Below are 15546 nucleotides of genomic sequence, written 5' to 3'. Positions count from 1 at the left end.
TGAAGAGAATTTGATTTGTAATATTGATTATAGATATTATCTATTGTCAATCAAACCTTAAATTATACATTGTCTTTCAAGAGTTACTTGCCCTATAAAGCTAAATAGGGCAAGATTACATTTTGTATCTCAATACTAATGCTAATCTTTCTCCAGTAACTTCCTTTCATTTGACTAATGTGTTAGTTCTGACCTTAAGTGTAGTATAGCTAAATCGTTACTTTGAATTCAAAGATACGTTTTCTGAAGACAGTATAAAAAGCCCAGGTCTTTGGCTTTTTACTATTCAGATGACTGCCAAGTACAAGATTAATTAAGAGAAAAAAATTAAAATTGGGTGAATATTAAATGATAGTATAAGGTTTGTACAACAGGCAGAGCATCCTTACATCATATTGGAAGCACCCTGTAGTTTTACATTGCTAAGCACTCTAATCTAGAATGGAATATTACAAAGATATTAAGGGTGGGAGAACCATCTGCCACATTATCTGTCCATAAGGGTCAGAAATAAATTATTTAAGAGTAATTTATACATATTTTAAAAACCACTTTTCTCAGTAATTACTGGACGACAGATTTTGGGCTACATATGCTACTACAAAAAACACTGTTTTTGTAAGCTGTGTGTGATACATGCTATTTCGGATGTGTTAATGGACATGATCTTCATTAGGGCTGTCGATTAATTGCAGTTAACCCGCGATTAACTCAAAAAATAATCGCGATTAAAAAATTAATCGCAATTCATTGCAGTTTTAATCGGACTGTTAAACAATAGAATACCAATTGAAATTTATTAAATATTTTGGGTGTTTTTCTACATTTTCATATATACTGTGTTCTGTGCTGTAATTGAAATCAAGGTGTACATTATTTTTATTACAAATATTTGCACTGTAAAATGATAAACAAAAGAAATAGTATTTTTCAGTTCACCTCATACAAGTACTGTAGTGCAATCTCTTTGTCGTGAAGGTGCAACTTACAAATGTAGATTTTCTTTGTTTTGTTTTTGAGTGCAGTTATGTAACAAAAATGTAAAACTTCAGAGCCTACAAGTCCACTCAGTCCTCCTCCTTGTTCAACCAATCGCTAAGACAAACAAGTTTGTTTCCATTTACAGGAGGTAATGCTACCCTCTTCTTTACAATGTCACCAGAAAGTGAGAACAGGCATTTGCATGGCACTTTTGTAGCCGGCATTGCAAGGTATTTACATGCCAGGTATGCTAAACATTTGTATGCCCCTTCATGCTTCGGCCACCATTCCAGAGGACATGCTTCCATGCTGATGATGCTCATTAAAAAAAATGTGTTAATTAAATTTGTGACTGAACTCCTTGGGCTAGAGTAGTATATCTCCTGCTCTGTTTTACCTGCATTCTGCCGTATATTTCATGTTATAGCAGTCTCGGATGATGACCCAGCACATGTTCATTTTAAGAACACTTTCGCTGCAGATTTGACAAAACACAAAGAAGGTACCAGTGTGAGATTTCTAAAGATAGCTACAGCACTTGACCCAAGCTTTAAGAATTTGAAGTGCCTTTCAAAAGTCTTAAGAGAGCAACACTCCAATGTGGAAACTACAGAACCCAAACCACCAAAAAAGAAAATCAACCTTCTGCTCGTGGCATCTGACTCAGATGATGAAAATGAACATGCGTTGGTCCGCACTCCTTTGGATTGTTACGAAGCAGAACCCATCATCAGCATGGAGGCATGTCCTCTGGAATGGTGGTTGAAGCATGAAGGGACATATGAATCTTTAGCACATCTTGCACATAAATATCTTGCAACGCCGGCAACAACAGTGCCATGAGAACGCCTGTTCTCATTTTCAGGTGACATTGTAAGCAAGAAGTGGGCAGCATTATCTCCTGCAAACGTAAACAAACTTGATTGTCTGAGTGATTGGCTGAACAAGAAGTAGGACTGAGTGGACTTGCAGGCTCTAAAATATTACATTGTTTTATTTTTGAATGCAGTTTTTTGTACATAATTCTACATTTGTAAGTTCAATTTTCATGATCGAGATTGCACTACAGTACTTGTATTAGGTGAATTGAAAAATACTATTTCTTTGGGTTTTTTACAGTGCAAATACTTGTAATCAAAAATAAATAAGTAAGCACTGTACACTTTGTGTTCTGTGTTGTAACTGAAATCAATATATTTGAAAATGTAGAAAACATCCAAAAATATTGAAATAAATGGTATTCTATTATTGTTTAACAGTGAGATTACTCATGGTTAATTTTTTTTAATCGCTTGAAAGCCCTAATCTTCATACCTTACTGAGATCTGTGGTAAAACTCCCACTGACTTTAGTGGGAGCAGAATTTGACCTTTCATGTGAGTATTGGGCTTTGTAGAGTATCTTGTTATGTCCATATTTGTTTTGTCTCGTTAATATGATCTAATTTTATATTGTTTCCATTTCAGGCATTTATTAATACAGCAAAAGAAATCTATGAGAAAATCCAAGAAGGAGTCTTTGATATTAATAATGAGGTAACATTTATAGTATTCTGATTGCATGTTCTAGTGAGTTACTTTATTTTTTTTAAAAAGCACAAAACTTACAAGACCTTGGATCACTTTTTGTAAGCCGTGTATTACAGTATTCTGCTCACACTGCAGTAAAACATTTGTACATCCCGTTTTTATATAGATTCACTTACTATTGTGATTTAAACAGATTAGAATTAAGTGGCCCTATCCATTCATGAAACATCACAAAACCATATAAATCCCCAAAAGGGAGAAGAAAATCCACTTCCATTCACTTCCCCATATGGTGTCATCTGCTTTCAAAGATAATTTTCCACTGTGTAAATGGGGAGACCATGTTAATGTGCCAGATGTACTACATGAGCTGTCCAGTGTGGAAGAGGTGGTGTGGGAGCATAATGTAGTAAAATCTCATTCCGTGGGCAAATTAGTGAATGGAAAAATAAGGGAGAGGTGTCATTTGATTTATAAAAATCTTACAGAATCATAATTTCAATGATATTGCCCTTTGTGGCGTGTCATGGGGACTTACCGCCCTCCCAGCTCCTCGTCCTCCGATTTGTGGAAATTTTGATAGTACAGTGTTGGCCTGGAGCAGCGAACCGCGGCCACTAGGAGCCGCGATCAGCCAAACCTGCGGATGCGGCAGGTAAACAAACCGGTCCAGCCCAGCAGGGGCTTTCCTGCACAAGTGGCGGAACAAGTTTGGGAACCACTGATCTACATGTATTGCTGCACCATCCTGAAAGTTTGCTTTGTCATCATTTCAACCTCATTGAATTGCTTCATCTGTTCTATGATGATGATGCAGCTCTCCATCATGCTCAATAGATCATTATAAGCAGAATGTACATTGGATTTGTGAAACTGGTCTTGCAAGTCCTGAACCCTTTGGGAAATTACTTTAGACACATCAGTATGCTTGTCAAAGAAGGCTTGTAGGTAGCATTTTTGAAGGGCAACAAGCATTCAGTGGCGTGCTTCCATAGCGCGTCACATCATTTTCTCTTCAAGAATTTGGTTTACAGTACTATCACTGTTCAAAATCCCCCCCAGATCTCAGGAACACCAGTGCCATCAACAAAGGATCCAATTATATGTATCTCTGTAAAGAATATGTACAGTTCACCAGGACATAGACTCCACCATCCACAAAGATCATCACAGGATGTTGTTTGCTGTTGAACAGACCTGTAAAGGACCATGTCTAGTGTCATGACATATTTGATTCAGTTGTGCAGATATATTTGTTCATGTGTTCCAGCTGCATAAAGAATGTTAACTAGCAGGTATGATTGGCAGGATGCATACGTGGGTCTTCTGCTCTGGCACCGTTTGTAATGTCGTATTAAAGGCTGACCATGTTGGAGAATGTACCTTTCTTCTGGAATGTTGTGGTATGCTGTGTCCTGGGTTTCCAACTCATTTGAGGGTGTGTTCTAGCTCTTCAACTGAAACCATACTCAATTATTTTTTTTGCCTCTGAAGTGCATCTGACTTTTGCACAAACCAAGTGAGGTCAAGGTTAGTGAATGTAGAAAGCTCTACTGTAGTCTATTTAACTGCTACTTCATTGAAAACTGGACTTCTTGCTTCAGAATTTTTGGATCTTGATAGGAAAATGAGTGAGTTATGAAGTTAGTAAGCTCCTTCAAGGACCCAGTTTTTTGCTGGTTCAGATAGCTCTTGAGGAAGGGACTGACCCCATTAATTCACTTCTAATAGCAGACCATCACATTGGCATAAAGGATACCTTTGCCACATGGAACTGAATGAAGAATTGTGTCTTCCTCCAGACCCTGTCTAGGATAGTTTTATATTTAGTGCTGTTGAGAACTTGGACTTCCTTGAAGATACAGCAGATGGCAAAGAACCTAATTTTCAATTGCAGTCTCCAGGTGGAGTACTCTGTTTTGGAATGAATTGATAAACCAACAGCTACTTATGTGTAATCTACCACTACATGTCTCACAGTTGTCATGCATGTGTTGGAAACCTGCCTTTCACTCAAACGCACGTACATGAGGCTTGTGCTATGCTTGCTTATTAATATACTCGTTCTGAAGTCATTGAAACTACTGATGCACTTCTTAAAGAGGTAGAACAGGTCACACAGTATGTGTGTGTATATATATATATATATATATATATTTTTTAGGTTTGTCCTCCATTACGGATCCCTGAAACTCCCATATACTCCAGGACAGAATAGTTTTCCATATAAATTTAGCAGCTGCAAACAGTCTTAATATCACTATTAACATCAGTGCTTTCTTCTGCTTTTGGTATCCTTAAAAGCTGCAAAAAGTGTGGTGCTATGATGCATTTCTGCAGATAGGATTGAAAAAGCTACATCCATATCCCACAGTTCATCTTCAGTAAGTTTCTTAAGAGCCTTTCTGCTAAGCATTTGTTCCTCTTCAATCCCTTCAAAGCACACTGTACTTAGTTCTGCGTTGGCCATCACCACCACTTTCCCATCCATTAGAGCGCTTTTGAGGCAATTTATGAACTCCAGCTGAGTCGCACAGTTTGCAGTCGTAAAATCAGTGTTGGTTTCTGTTGCTTTGCCCTTTTGACATAACACATTGTATACATTACTGGCGTAAGGCTTGGTGCAACACATTACATACATTTCTGGCGTAGGATGTGATATGCAATGTCAAGTGCGTGGGTGTCTTTTGGGTCAATGTACCCACTTTACTTTCCCTGCAGTGCTCTTGCTAAAAGTGACTGCTTCATGTAGTTTCTCACCTGTTGAAACGTGCTTAATGGTTGCCTTTGAGCTTCCTGCTTACTGCAGAAGAAGCAGTTGTTGTTCTCAAAATGTATGTCTTGGGACCTACTATTAGGTGTCTCGCCCGTAGCTGGCACTTGTCCCAGAATCCTCAACTTTTTCCTGTTGCTCAACGTACTTCCTCTCCAACATTGTCAGATTCAGTTTATGGGTGCACTTCTTATAGCCTTATATAGTAAGGTGCCACCGAGCATCGTGTTTAACTCTGCAGTGGTATTCTCCAAAGAGTCAGCTACTCTTTGTCTCCCAACTGATGCCTAAAAATTATCAAGACCAAAGTAAAAACAAGGATTTTGTAATAAATTACTCTAGGAATGTAATTAATTATGTTATATAATTATGTGCATACTGTTTCCGGACGGATTCCAGTAATTTCTGGCTGGATGCTGACTTCTTAACCGGTACTTCATTACTAAGGCTACACTTCAGTCACAGGTATTTTTAGTAAAAGTCATGGCCGTATCACGGGCAGTAAACAAAAATTCACGGCCCGTGACCTGTCCATGACTTTTGCTATATACCCCTAACTAAAACCTGGGGCGGAGGCCCCACGGGGGCTGGGAGGAATGGCCTGTGGGGGTGGGGTGGGGGTGGACTCCCGACCCAGCTCCTGGGAAGCAGCGACCCTAGCTCCATGTGCTGCCTCCATGTGCTGCCTCCACCCCCAAGCCTTGGTTCTGCAGCTCCCATTGGCTGGGAACTGCGGCCAATGGGAGTTGCAGGGGCGGTGCCTGCGGGCGGAGGCAGGACATGGAGCTAGGAGCTAAGGATGCGGAGTTCCTGTTACCCTTCTGGCGAGCCCCCCGCACCCTATCTCCCAGCCTTGAGTGCCCCCACACCCAAACTCCTGCTGCTGGGGGGCGGGAGAGCCCAAGACTGCCCCAGCAGTGACCAGTGCACCTGTACCGGGGCCTGCCCAAGGTGGCCAGGCGGCCCTCGGGCCAGGCGCACCAGCTGCTGCAGAAGTCACGGAGGTCATGGAAAGTCACAGAATCCGTGACAAACATGGAGCCTTACTCATTACAACTCTTTTGGCATAATAAACCAAGCTGATAATCAATACTACTGAGCTGCTTCTTTTTTAACAATAATGGCAAATAAATTTGAGGTACTTCTTCCATTTATAGTAATCTGTAACATTAAAAAATTTAATCAGGTATTATGTTCTGAGCATTAACTGATAACAGAGTACTGTTAGTCGAGAGCCACAATTTAACTTTGAGAGGCCTGCATGTTTGACGTGCCTCTGTTAGAGTATAATTTAAAAAGCTTTGATTTTTAAACATTTTTTCAAATGTTATCTACAGAATTATTCTAGGGTTGTCATGTTTGGTACCATTGTGTTCGTGGGAGAAAGGGCTTTTGAATGATACCCAGCTTGACCCTGATGACATATTATCAAAATTTCCACCAACCAGGGGATTAGCAAGTACACCCATTCACTCCAGATAGGGTGACACCACTGAAACTGATTCTGTAGATTTTTAGAAATCAAATGGCACCTTCCTATAACTGTCCAGTAATTACATGTACTCCCAGACTGAGGGGGGAAGAATTAACTTTGAGAATTACATGAAATATGACTAAATAATCCAGACTTACATAGCTGGTTACTGTAGGGAGTAAAATACTGCCCACTGTTAGGAATTTCTGTAGGCAAAGTAAAGATTATGGCTTGTTCTTATTCTGTAGTAAAGAAATTCTTAAAGCCAAAAAAACCCGTATGTCTTGGAACAACTGAAAATTTCTGCTCTGGATCAACGTGTACTGTCTCAGAGTAGATCTCTGTGATGTATGTCCTTAAATTCTCAGATACATCATATGCCCTTATATTGAATATGACTATGTGAGGGGGCTCTGGGTAGCTCAGGGAGAGAGAGCCTTTCACATCTGATCACTGGTTCAAATTCAGTACAGGTTAGTAATCAAAGTTATCATCTAATATAGCTCTTCGTTGCCCTTTTGAAGTAAGTTGGTGGGATCAGTCACGTTCTCGGTGGACTAATGTCCACATCACAAAGCAGCAGCACAGTCAGCACTAATTGGCACCCTTGTTGGCAGTCTGGGATGTCCTTGGCACATAGCCTTTCTTTCACCCGTAGAGATGTCCCTTGAGATCAGTGCTAAGGCCAGTTGGTTGGAACGACATGGAGGATTGTGCACAGCCACCAACCATTCTGTACCTGTTCTGTGAATACGGCTTTCATTTTCTAGCAGTGTCAATCTGACTGCTTTTAATGGACATGAAAGTCACTGAACTGTTGGGGAAGATGGCACAAAGGAATTAGCAGAACTGCATTAAGTTGTTTCAGCACATGGAAGCTTAAAAAGTAAAAAGTTACTTCTAGTTATAGTGATAGACGTTATTAGTAAGGCATTAGAGAGAAGCTTCACTACCACTCCAGCTGCTTGAACTATGTGACCTGTAGCTAAATAGGACTTCAGTCTTAAGCATAGGTTCTTAAAACAAAGATCCCAGCGTCTCAAAAATTATTTGTAAATTTTAATTAATATTTCATTATGTTGATATCCTTTTTTTCATCCAGCTTGTTCAGTTTTTCAAAATTCTTCAGGGTTAATATAGCAGAAAATCTTGAGTTGGTTTAAAGGAGATGCCATTCAGTTAGAAACTGATGCTTTATAAATTGGACAGTAATCAGGGCCTCTGAAGAGGCATGCTCATTGTATCTGTCGAGTTTCATATACTAGCTGACTGCTTTACTGTGCCTTATGGAGCTTTGATTGCAATATGCTGTCAAGAGCCAACAGTCCGTGCTATTTATTTGGCTTAATGCCAAGTCTGGCTCCTTGATTCCTCAAGAAGTTGCTACCAGCCCAGAGGGGGCAAAACCAATGAGCCATAGGGCATGCTTTTTATTAAAGAGGAGTCAAAGAGCGAAAAGAAACCACATCAGCTGCTGTCAATACTGAGCTAGTGCCAGAAACCCCAAGGCTACTACTGTTGCAGAACAACTGCCAAGCACTATAAATCTGAGATTTACTGTGACGCAAAGTTTCCTTAAGAGCTTAATTTCTGAAGCTACTGTATTACTTTTCTCAAAGTGCTGTATTTTTAGGTAAAATCCACTTGAGGGAGTGAGGGTTAAGATATAAGTGTGAGTTTGATGAATGAAAGAGCTACGCTGTGTGTGGGTTCTTGGCAAGTTGCCATGTCTTTGGGGATCATAGAAATTATTGATGACACAGAACACTCGTATGCCCTTAGCCTGTACAGCTGATTCAACATGGAAATAAATGCTGTCTAGAGAGAAAAAGTTGTACATTGTATTAAACCAGTGGAGGTTTTGCATCTCTTTTAAGTGTGCATTAGAAATGTATATATGTATTTTTAAAAGCTTGCTACTTTATGTGGAATAGCATTTAAATACTATTCTTCCTGTGTGTTTATGTTAACAGTTTGATAACAGGCAGAGTTCTGTTTTATAGCAGTGAAATGGAGAAAAACTGAAACAAGAAGGAAAACATCTTTCCCTTAATTTTACTTCCTTATTTGCATCCAGGCACAGTTTTAAATAGGAGTTTTTTCTGTGGTTTATTGTATATGAAAGTAAAAGGAGAACTTCTTTTAGACATGTGCATAAACAAAAATTAATGGACTAATTTTAGTCTTTTCCAGCATATTAAAATGTTTTAAAATAGTAATTGCTGTGTATTCAACTTTTTTATTTCAGGCAAACGGTATTAAAATTGGCCCTCAGCATGCTGCCACTAATGCAACACTTGCAGGCAATCAGGGAGGACAACAAGCTGGTGGAGGCTGCTGTTGAACCTATTTTTACTTTCTAGCTGCCCGACTAGGGCCCACTAACTTGTTCTTTCACCCTCCCCCCACTGCAGCTCAACTGAGACATGAAACTATTGTAAGTTGGTTTCATGCGGCAGAAGAAGACTTTATCCTTCAACTTCTTGTATAACTTTGAATAAATGGTTAATGTTCACTTAAAGACAGATTTTGGAGATTGTATTCATATCTATTTACATTTGATTTCTAGTTCAGTTGATGTGATTATTTTTGTTAAATGTTGTCTTGTGCCCTTGACTACAAACTGAATTGTATTAAACACTACAAAGTCATCTGAGTATTTTAATCAGTTTGTGTAGTTAGGTTTCCAACTACTGTGGTTACCTAATGTTTAATATTGTAGAGCTGTCCAAGTTTTTGTCAATTTTCAAGGCTATAAAGAAAAGCAGAAGGACTCTTTTAATTCTGTATTTATCATTTACTTTCTGTATATATAGTTTAATAACCTGCTTGGGTGTATTTGCCAAGCTAGAATTCTTTAATGCATTTGCATAAATTCTATACTATTTAGAGCTTGAAAACTACAGAAACATTATTAGAAATCGCTTGGATGCTGAATTTTAAACCTTTTTGACATTGTTAGCATGTTCATCCTCTCCTGCCATTATCCTCAAGTCCAAGAAAAATGCTTAGTGTATATTACTGGAAGCTACATATGTGTTAACTATTTTAATGCCAAATGTTTGCTGTTTGTCCACAATTTCCACAGCACCTCTTCAGAAATGGATTAGCAGTTTGCCTTAATGAATACTGTAGGTAAAAACACAGTATAATGAATGAAAAATACAGGAGGAATCGATACCCTTTTAAGATGGCACATTATGAAGACTGATCTTTTCTTATATTTTTTTCTTGTTAACCGCTTGTTTTCTCAGTATATTTTTCATGCAGGACAGTTTTTCAACCTAGTTGTACAGTGACTGTGTAAAGTTTTCTTTCAGTGGCAACTTGTAATCCTAAATATATGGTAAGCATCTTGTCTGTTGTGAAAGGGGTGTGACAATAAATCTGCCAGATTGAAAATCTTGATAAAAGCCAAAACTCGAAATGCTTTGGTACTTTACTCAATATGGTGGTTTATTTTATTTTTTCTCATAATGAAATAGTTAACAGTGCAAAATAAAATTCTGTGTTTAAGTATTTAAACTTGTTAAGGTGCAGAATATTAATATCGGTCTGACTGCAAATGAGGAAAACTTCCAATTATTTTTCATATTTATACATTCAAAAATAAAGGGGTGACACTGATGCTAGCTCGCGCTTCATATATCTCTCTAAAGGAAAGAATTTCCGCTACAAGTTTTGTCTTAATGGTCCAGCAGAGAGTGAGGCATAAATCTGGGGACGTGGACTCCCCCCTCAATTCATCCACACTTACTGTCAAGCTACAAAAGGGAACGTTAACATCAGAAGTGATAAAGCTCACTCTGAGAAGTGTAACATAGCAATGGTTCTGAGATTAAATAAAGTTTAAAAGTATCTTTTGCAATTTTTATAAAGGGGGGGTGTTATTAATGAGCAAATGATCATCACTGATTCTAATTTTAGACCTCTTCCTACCCAGTTATGGTTGTAGAAGTATTGGAATCTGTCTGTAATACATTATATCCTTCACCTATATTTTCAACTAGTGAACATTGTGAGACCATTATAATGTAATTCCATATTTATCTCAGTTATGAATATTAATTATTTGTAATATAACATCATTTGAAGCCAAAACTGTGTACAACTTGAAATGTTTATAAAGTACAAAAAAGAAGGGGTTTCCCTTGTGCTGACTCAGAGGTGTGAAGAGTATGGTGCTACACCGATTGAATCCATTCTAATCAGTTACATGGGTAGTGGTGGTAAACAATGTGATGATCGGGTAGCCACACAAGAAATCTAAGAATAAAAATCTACCTTGGATCTGAGTGGTAGTCTAGCAATACAACTTGCTACCTTATGTGAGCCAAGAGTCTTTTTGCTTCCAGGATATTGGGGGCTGGCAGTGCTGCAAAGGTAAAGTGCTTGATCCTGGAGCTGTGAGAAAGGAATACAGTGCTCCATAGTAAATTCAGGCCATTTTGGAAATTGGAGCCAGCCTTCCTTGGCCATAGCAATTGTCAGTATAAGAAGTCTAATGGACAAGAGCTTCCCCTTCTCCAATACAGCCTCACCCCCAGGAAAAGGGCAGGGGGTGATCATGTCCTGTATGAGTGATAGGTTTTGGAGTAGATCTAAAGAAGCATCTGACAACCATTTCACCTGCTGAAGGCTTGGTGGACTCTACATTTTATAGAATTGGAAATCTGAGCGTCTCTAGCAGAGAGCCAACCTTAGTTTTCAGACTATACTAGTATTGTTCAGAAGTCTGCAGATTGGAATAAAATCTTGACTTTGATCATGCTGCTAATCCTACTCCAGTAGAAGAATGTAGTAGGAGTTCTGCTACAGAATCCACTGCTCTCCTAGTCCTGTTACTGGTCATAATCTGGTACTTTCAAGGAGGAGCTAGAACAGGCCTAATGTTAGTTCCTGAGGGGTGTCCTGCTGCCCTGCTTCGGCCACCAATACTTTTCACTGTAATATACCATCTGCATCCTTTTGTTGCTTTTGTGTTTTGAGGAATTACCAATTTTTTTCGTGGATATTCAACACTCCCACCAGCAGCAGGCTGGACTAGGGTAGTTGTAATTACACAGCACGCTTTACCAAGGTTATGACAATTCTGTGGCAAATATTACAACTTTATTTACGCCTTACTAGCTGTGATAATTTGTCTAATTTCCTAGTTGCAGTCAAGAAACCCATTGCATTTTTATGGCCAAGAAATTGCTTGGATGACAATGGAATTTAAATATTTGTGTACATCAGGGACTTAAACAGCTGCTGTAATCTCATGAAAAGCCACTACTAGCAATGGAAAAGTCATATCAAGGTACACTATTATGCAACTTGCTAACTGTTTCTGTCCCTCTCCTAACTTACAATATGGAGTAAAAATACTGCTGAGTACAGAAATGGTAAATTCAGGATGGCAAATTCCCTCAAGCAACTTCTAGGCTTTTCTGTATCATTCCTAATGTGACTAGTAACCAATCTCCCGGAATCTAGGAACACTCACTTAAAGATTCTTGCCCACAATGGTTTTATGCCAGTGTAATTCCAACAACTTCAATCGTTAGCTCTGATTTTACACCACAGTGAGATCAGACTCAGGCCTTTTGTTAGTTAAAGGTAGCAGTATTCCCTAACACTGTTAAATACACTAATTTGTTGGGCTTATTTGTTACATAGAATAGTGTTATATAAGTGGATGAATAGACCATCTGTTGAATAATTACCAGGAAAAGAAAATAACTCAAAGTAATGTATTCCACACGTATACTTCTTTTGTACATTTACCTCCATAAGTTTGACCTCTGGATAGTCTGTGAATTTGTGGGGGTTAGGACAACAAATTAACAAAGTTGGAGGTTATGAGGCCACAAGCATCCTAAAAGCCAGTTGGCTCTGGATGTTCTAGAATAGCAAGGTCTGCTTCGAAAACACTTCAAGCATGACTCTGCCAGGGATCGGCATCAACTGTTCTATAGAAACTTCATGTATCTTCACCCAGTGACAGAGCATTACATTTTTGTTCCATAGTGTAGTAGGATTTTGTTTTCAAGCTCTTTTGTTAGTGCCATGGAGTTTTTCAGTAGATACCATTATAGAATTTAGTGATAGACACCACTTTTTAATGGCTTTTGCTTCTACTCAGTAGTACAAAATGTTTTAGAGAGAGACACCCATAAAAGACTCTTTTAAACAGTGCTGTTGTACCAGACATGTAAACATGCAAGAAAGGCTTAAGTAGCATTTAATAGATGCAGAAACCTGTGATCTGCCAAATAATTTTCTCAGAGTTGCTTAGAAATGATTTAATATTGCAAAAGTTTATTTAAACATGGTGGAGCTTTTGTCAATTTCATCCAACAAAAGCTCTTCACAATATTAGTCTTCTTTGTTCCCCTTCATACGGTTTAGTAACTTCATTTGGGTTAGAGGAGCATTGTGTGCGGTTCCTTTCTTTGTCTTCAGCCCCACTCCCACCCCCTTTTTTGTGGATGTTGATAATATATTAGGTGATATTTTAAAATACTTAATTCTTCTAAGAAAAATACTGTTCTGATTTTTGGTGGTTGTGACAGGGTGTACCTACCCCACCCTGTCCCAGAAAGGGTTAACTGTACATTGCAGGCTGAGGAGGCCACACCCCTCCACCCCGGCTGGGCATGCTCAGGCTGGAGCTAGGATATAAAAGGAAGCAGCCCAGGTAGTCTGCTGAAGGGGAAACATGCAGATTACACACACTTTCCTAGGAGCTGATACAGCCTCTGGACTACAGAACCAAGGCAGGCCTAGCTCCAGACAAATCCTAGCCTGCCTGCAGAACCCAGAGAGGGAAACGAGAGTCAGGAGCTGCGAACCACTGCAGCAGAAGACAGGATAGGAAACAGCCCAGGGCACTTAGACATTGTTCTGGTTATAGAACTAGGAAATAGGTCAGCATGTTTCAGGGGATCACCACTGACTCATGGGTGAGTACCCTCGCCACTGCCAGGGCCCTGGGCTGGGAGTCATAGAAGCAGGGAGGGCCCGAGTCCCCCTCCCCCATATGCCACAACTCTCTAGGTGGTGTCCACTTCCCTGACGGGCCAATAGGCCACATAGTCTCACAGAAATAGGCAACTTTAGTGACTCCAGCCAATAGGCCAACGCAGCCCTGTGAGGATGGACTGCTTTAATGACTCTGGCCATTGGGCAACTCAGGCCTGGAAGAAAGGACCGCCTATTGACTTGGGCCACCATATCAGGCCACTCTGCCCTGAGAGTGAAGGCAGACCAAGGGACTCTGGTCACTAGACCATACTATGCTGCTTTATAATCAGGCTCACTTGTTTTTGACTGTATGTGATCTGACACCCTGCGACAGGGTGTACCTACCCCACAACAGTTATTTTTTAAAAGCGGGGGAAGGGACTTACATTTTTTGAATTTTCCTCATCACCATTCTGTCTCAGCTGCTTCTTGGCCATCCCCTGAGTTTGCTGTGAGGGGACTCGAAGCTGCTGTGCTCTGGAGTCCCAGGGCTGTTTCAAGGTCCTCGAGCCTGATTGGAGTCCAGCCACTGCCCCGATCTCAGGGGCCCTAGGCACAATCCCTGCCACGGACCCTTCCAGTTGCTGGAACCCACTGTCTAGCTCCATAAGCCCTCTGGGCACAGACTCCCTGGTTACTTACACATACTGCCCAGAACTCCAACCAGTGGTGTGAAGCTTCTAATTTACAGTGTAACTCTGGCAGGAGCATATAGTACATGTGAAACAGTCAACACAGGTGTGCACCTTGTCCAGTCTTCATACTCTGTTATATTTAATCCTGGAAAGTGCAGGAGAGTACAGATCATAGAAAACAAACATTCAGAACTACAATCCCCTTCCATAGCCCACCCTTTCCTTGGGGCATCCATCTGTGTTATGAGGGGCTGACAGGGTTGTCAGTTCCCTTGCTTATTCTGCCCCTGCGCTAGCCTCCCTCATCTTAATCTGGTGCATAATGGCTCTTCTCCCCTCACTCCCGTTCACTTCTGAGTCCCTTTATAGACTCCTATTGTGGTCACCTGCTAACTTTCCATTCCGTTCCAACCCCACCTCCTTTCAGTTAAGAGGAGGAAGTGTCTCCTTCTAGCTGCAGCAAACCCACTGTGCCAAAGTGGTTTACCTTGAATGAGCCATTGTTGAATGCTGATCATTCAACATTGGCTCTGGCCTGGCAGAATCATGATGCAATCCTGCTAACTCAAGGTTGATCTACGTACATATAGGCTTTCTGTCAGGCCTGCTGGAATGTTGATCGAAGGGGGGGCCATGAGGCCCTGCTACTCTCCATGGCCCCACCCTCTGCTCCTCCTCTTCCTCCCTCCCCCAGGCCCTGAGCAAGCTAGAGCTGCTCAGTGGTAAGAGCCGCCCAGAGAGCCTGGGCTGCTGTGGGGAGCCCTGGACTCTCCACCTGCACTGAGGGGGGATGGCCCCCTAGGGCGCACCACCCAGGGCAGCTGGAGGGTCCTGGGCTCCCTGGGCAGCTCTTACCACTGCACAGCTCCAGCTTCGTGCATGGCCTTGAGTGGAAGAGGAGGGGCAGGGCTACTGAGAGGAGCTTGGCCTCATGGCATGGAGAGGATAAGGCCCACTTCACCCCCCAACCACCGGGAAGAGGTTGGCACTGGGGTGGGGGCTGCCACTGGTGCTCTGTGCCTGCCTGAAGTTTGCAGTTTGTGGTGGCAATGTGGGCCTGTGCCCTCAAACTATGCCCATATTAAAAATTGTGTAGGTATGGCCCTCCCACATTTTAAAGGAGGGGACATGGCCCCCCTTGTTCCA

The 15546-nt window shown here is 40.8% G+C and overlaps 1 protein-coding gene across 1 annotated transcript in view; it reads left to right on the top strand.

Moving 5' to 3' along the window:
- Positions 1 to 10897, top strand: part of RAB2A (RAB2A, member RAS oncogene family) — a 77942-nt gene extending 67045 nt beyond the window's left edge. The window contains exons 7-8 of the mRNA XM_074944335.1: positions 2448 to 2516; positions 9006 to 10897. Of these exons, the coding sequence (XP_074800436.1) occupies positions 2448 to 2516; positions 9006 to 9101 (165 nt within the window). The 3' untranslated portion in view covers positions 9102 to 10897. The remainder of the gene's footprint in view (positions 1 to 2447; positions 2517 to 9005) is intronic.
- The last annotated feature ends 4649 nt before the right edge of the window (positions 10898 to 15546 follow it).

The sequence above is a fragment of the Natator depressus genome, chromosome 2 (assembly GCF_965152275.1).
Source record: "Natator depressus isolate rNatDep1 chromosome 2, rNatDep2.hap1, whole genome shotgun sequence".
Taxonomy (NCBI): Eukaryota; Metazoa; Chordata; order Testudines; family Cheloniidae; genus Natator; species Natator depressus.
Note: the sequence above shows the minus strand (reverse complement) of the source record. Positions and strands in the feature narration are given on the sequence as shown.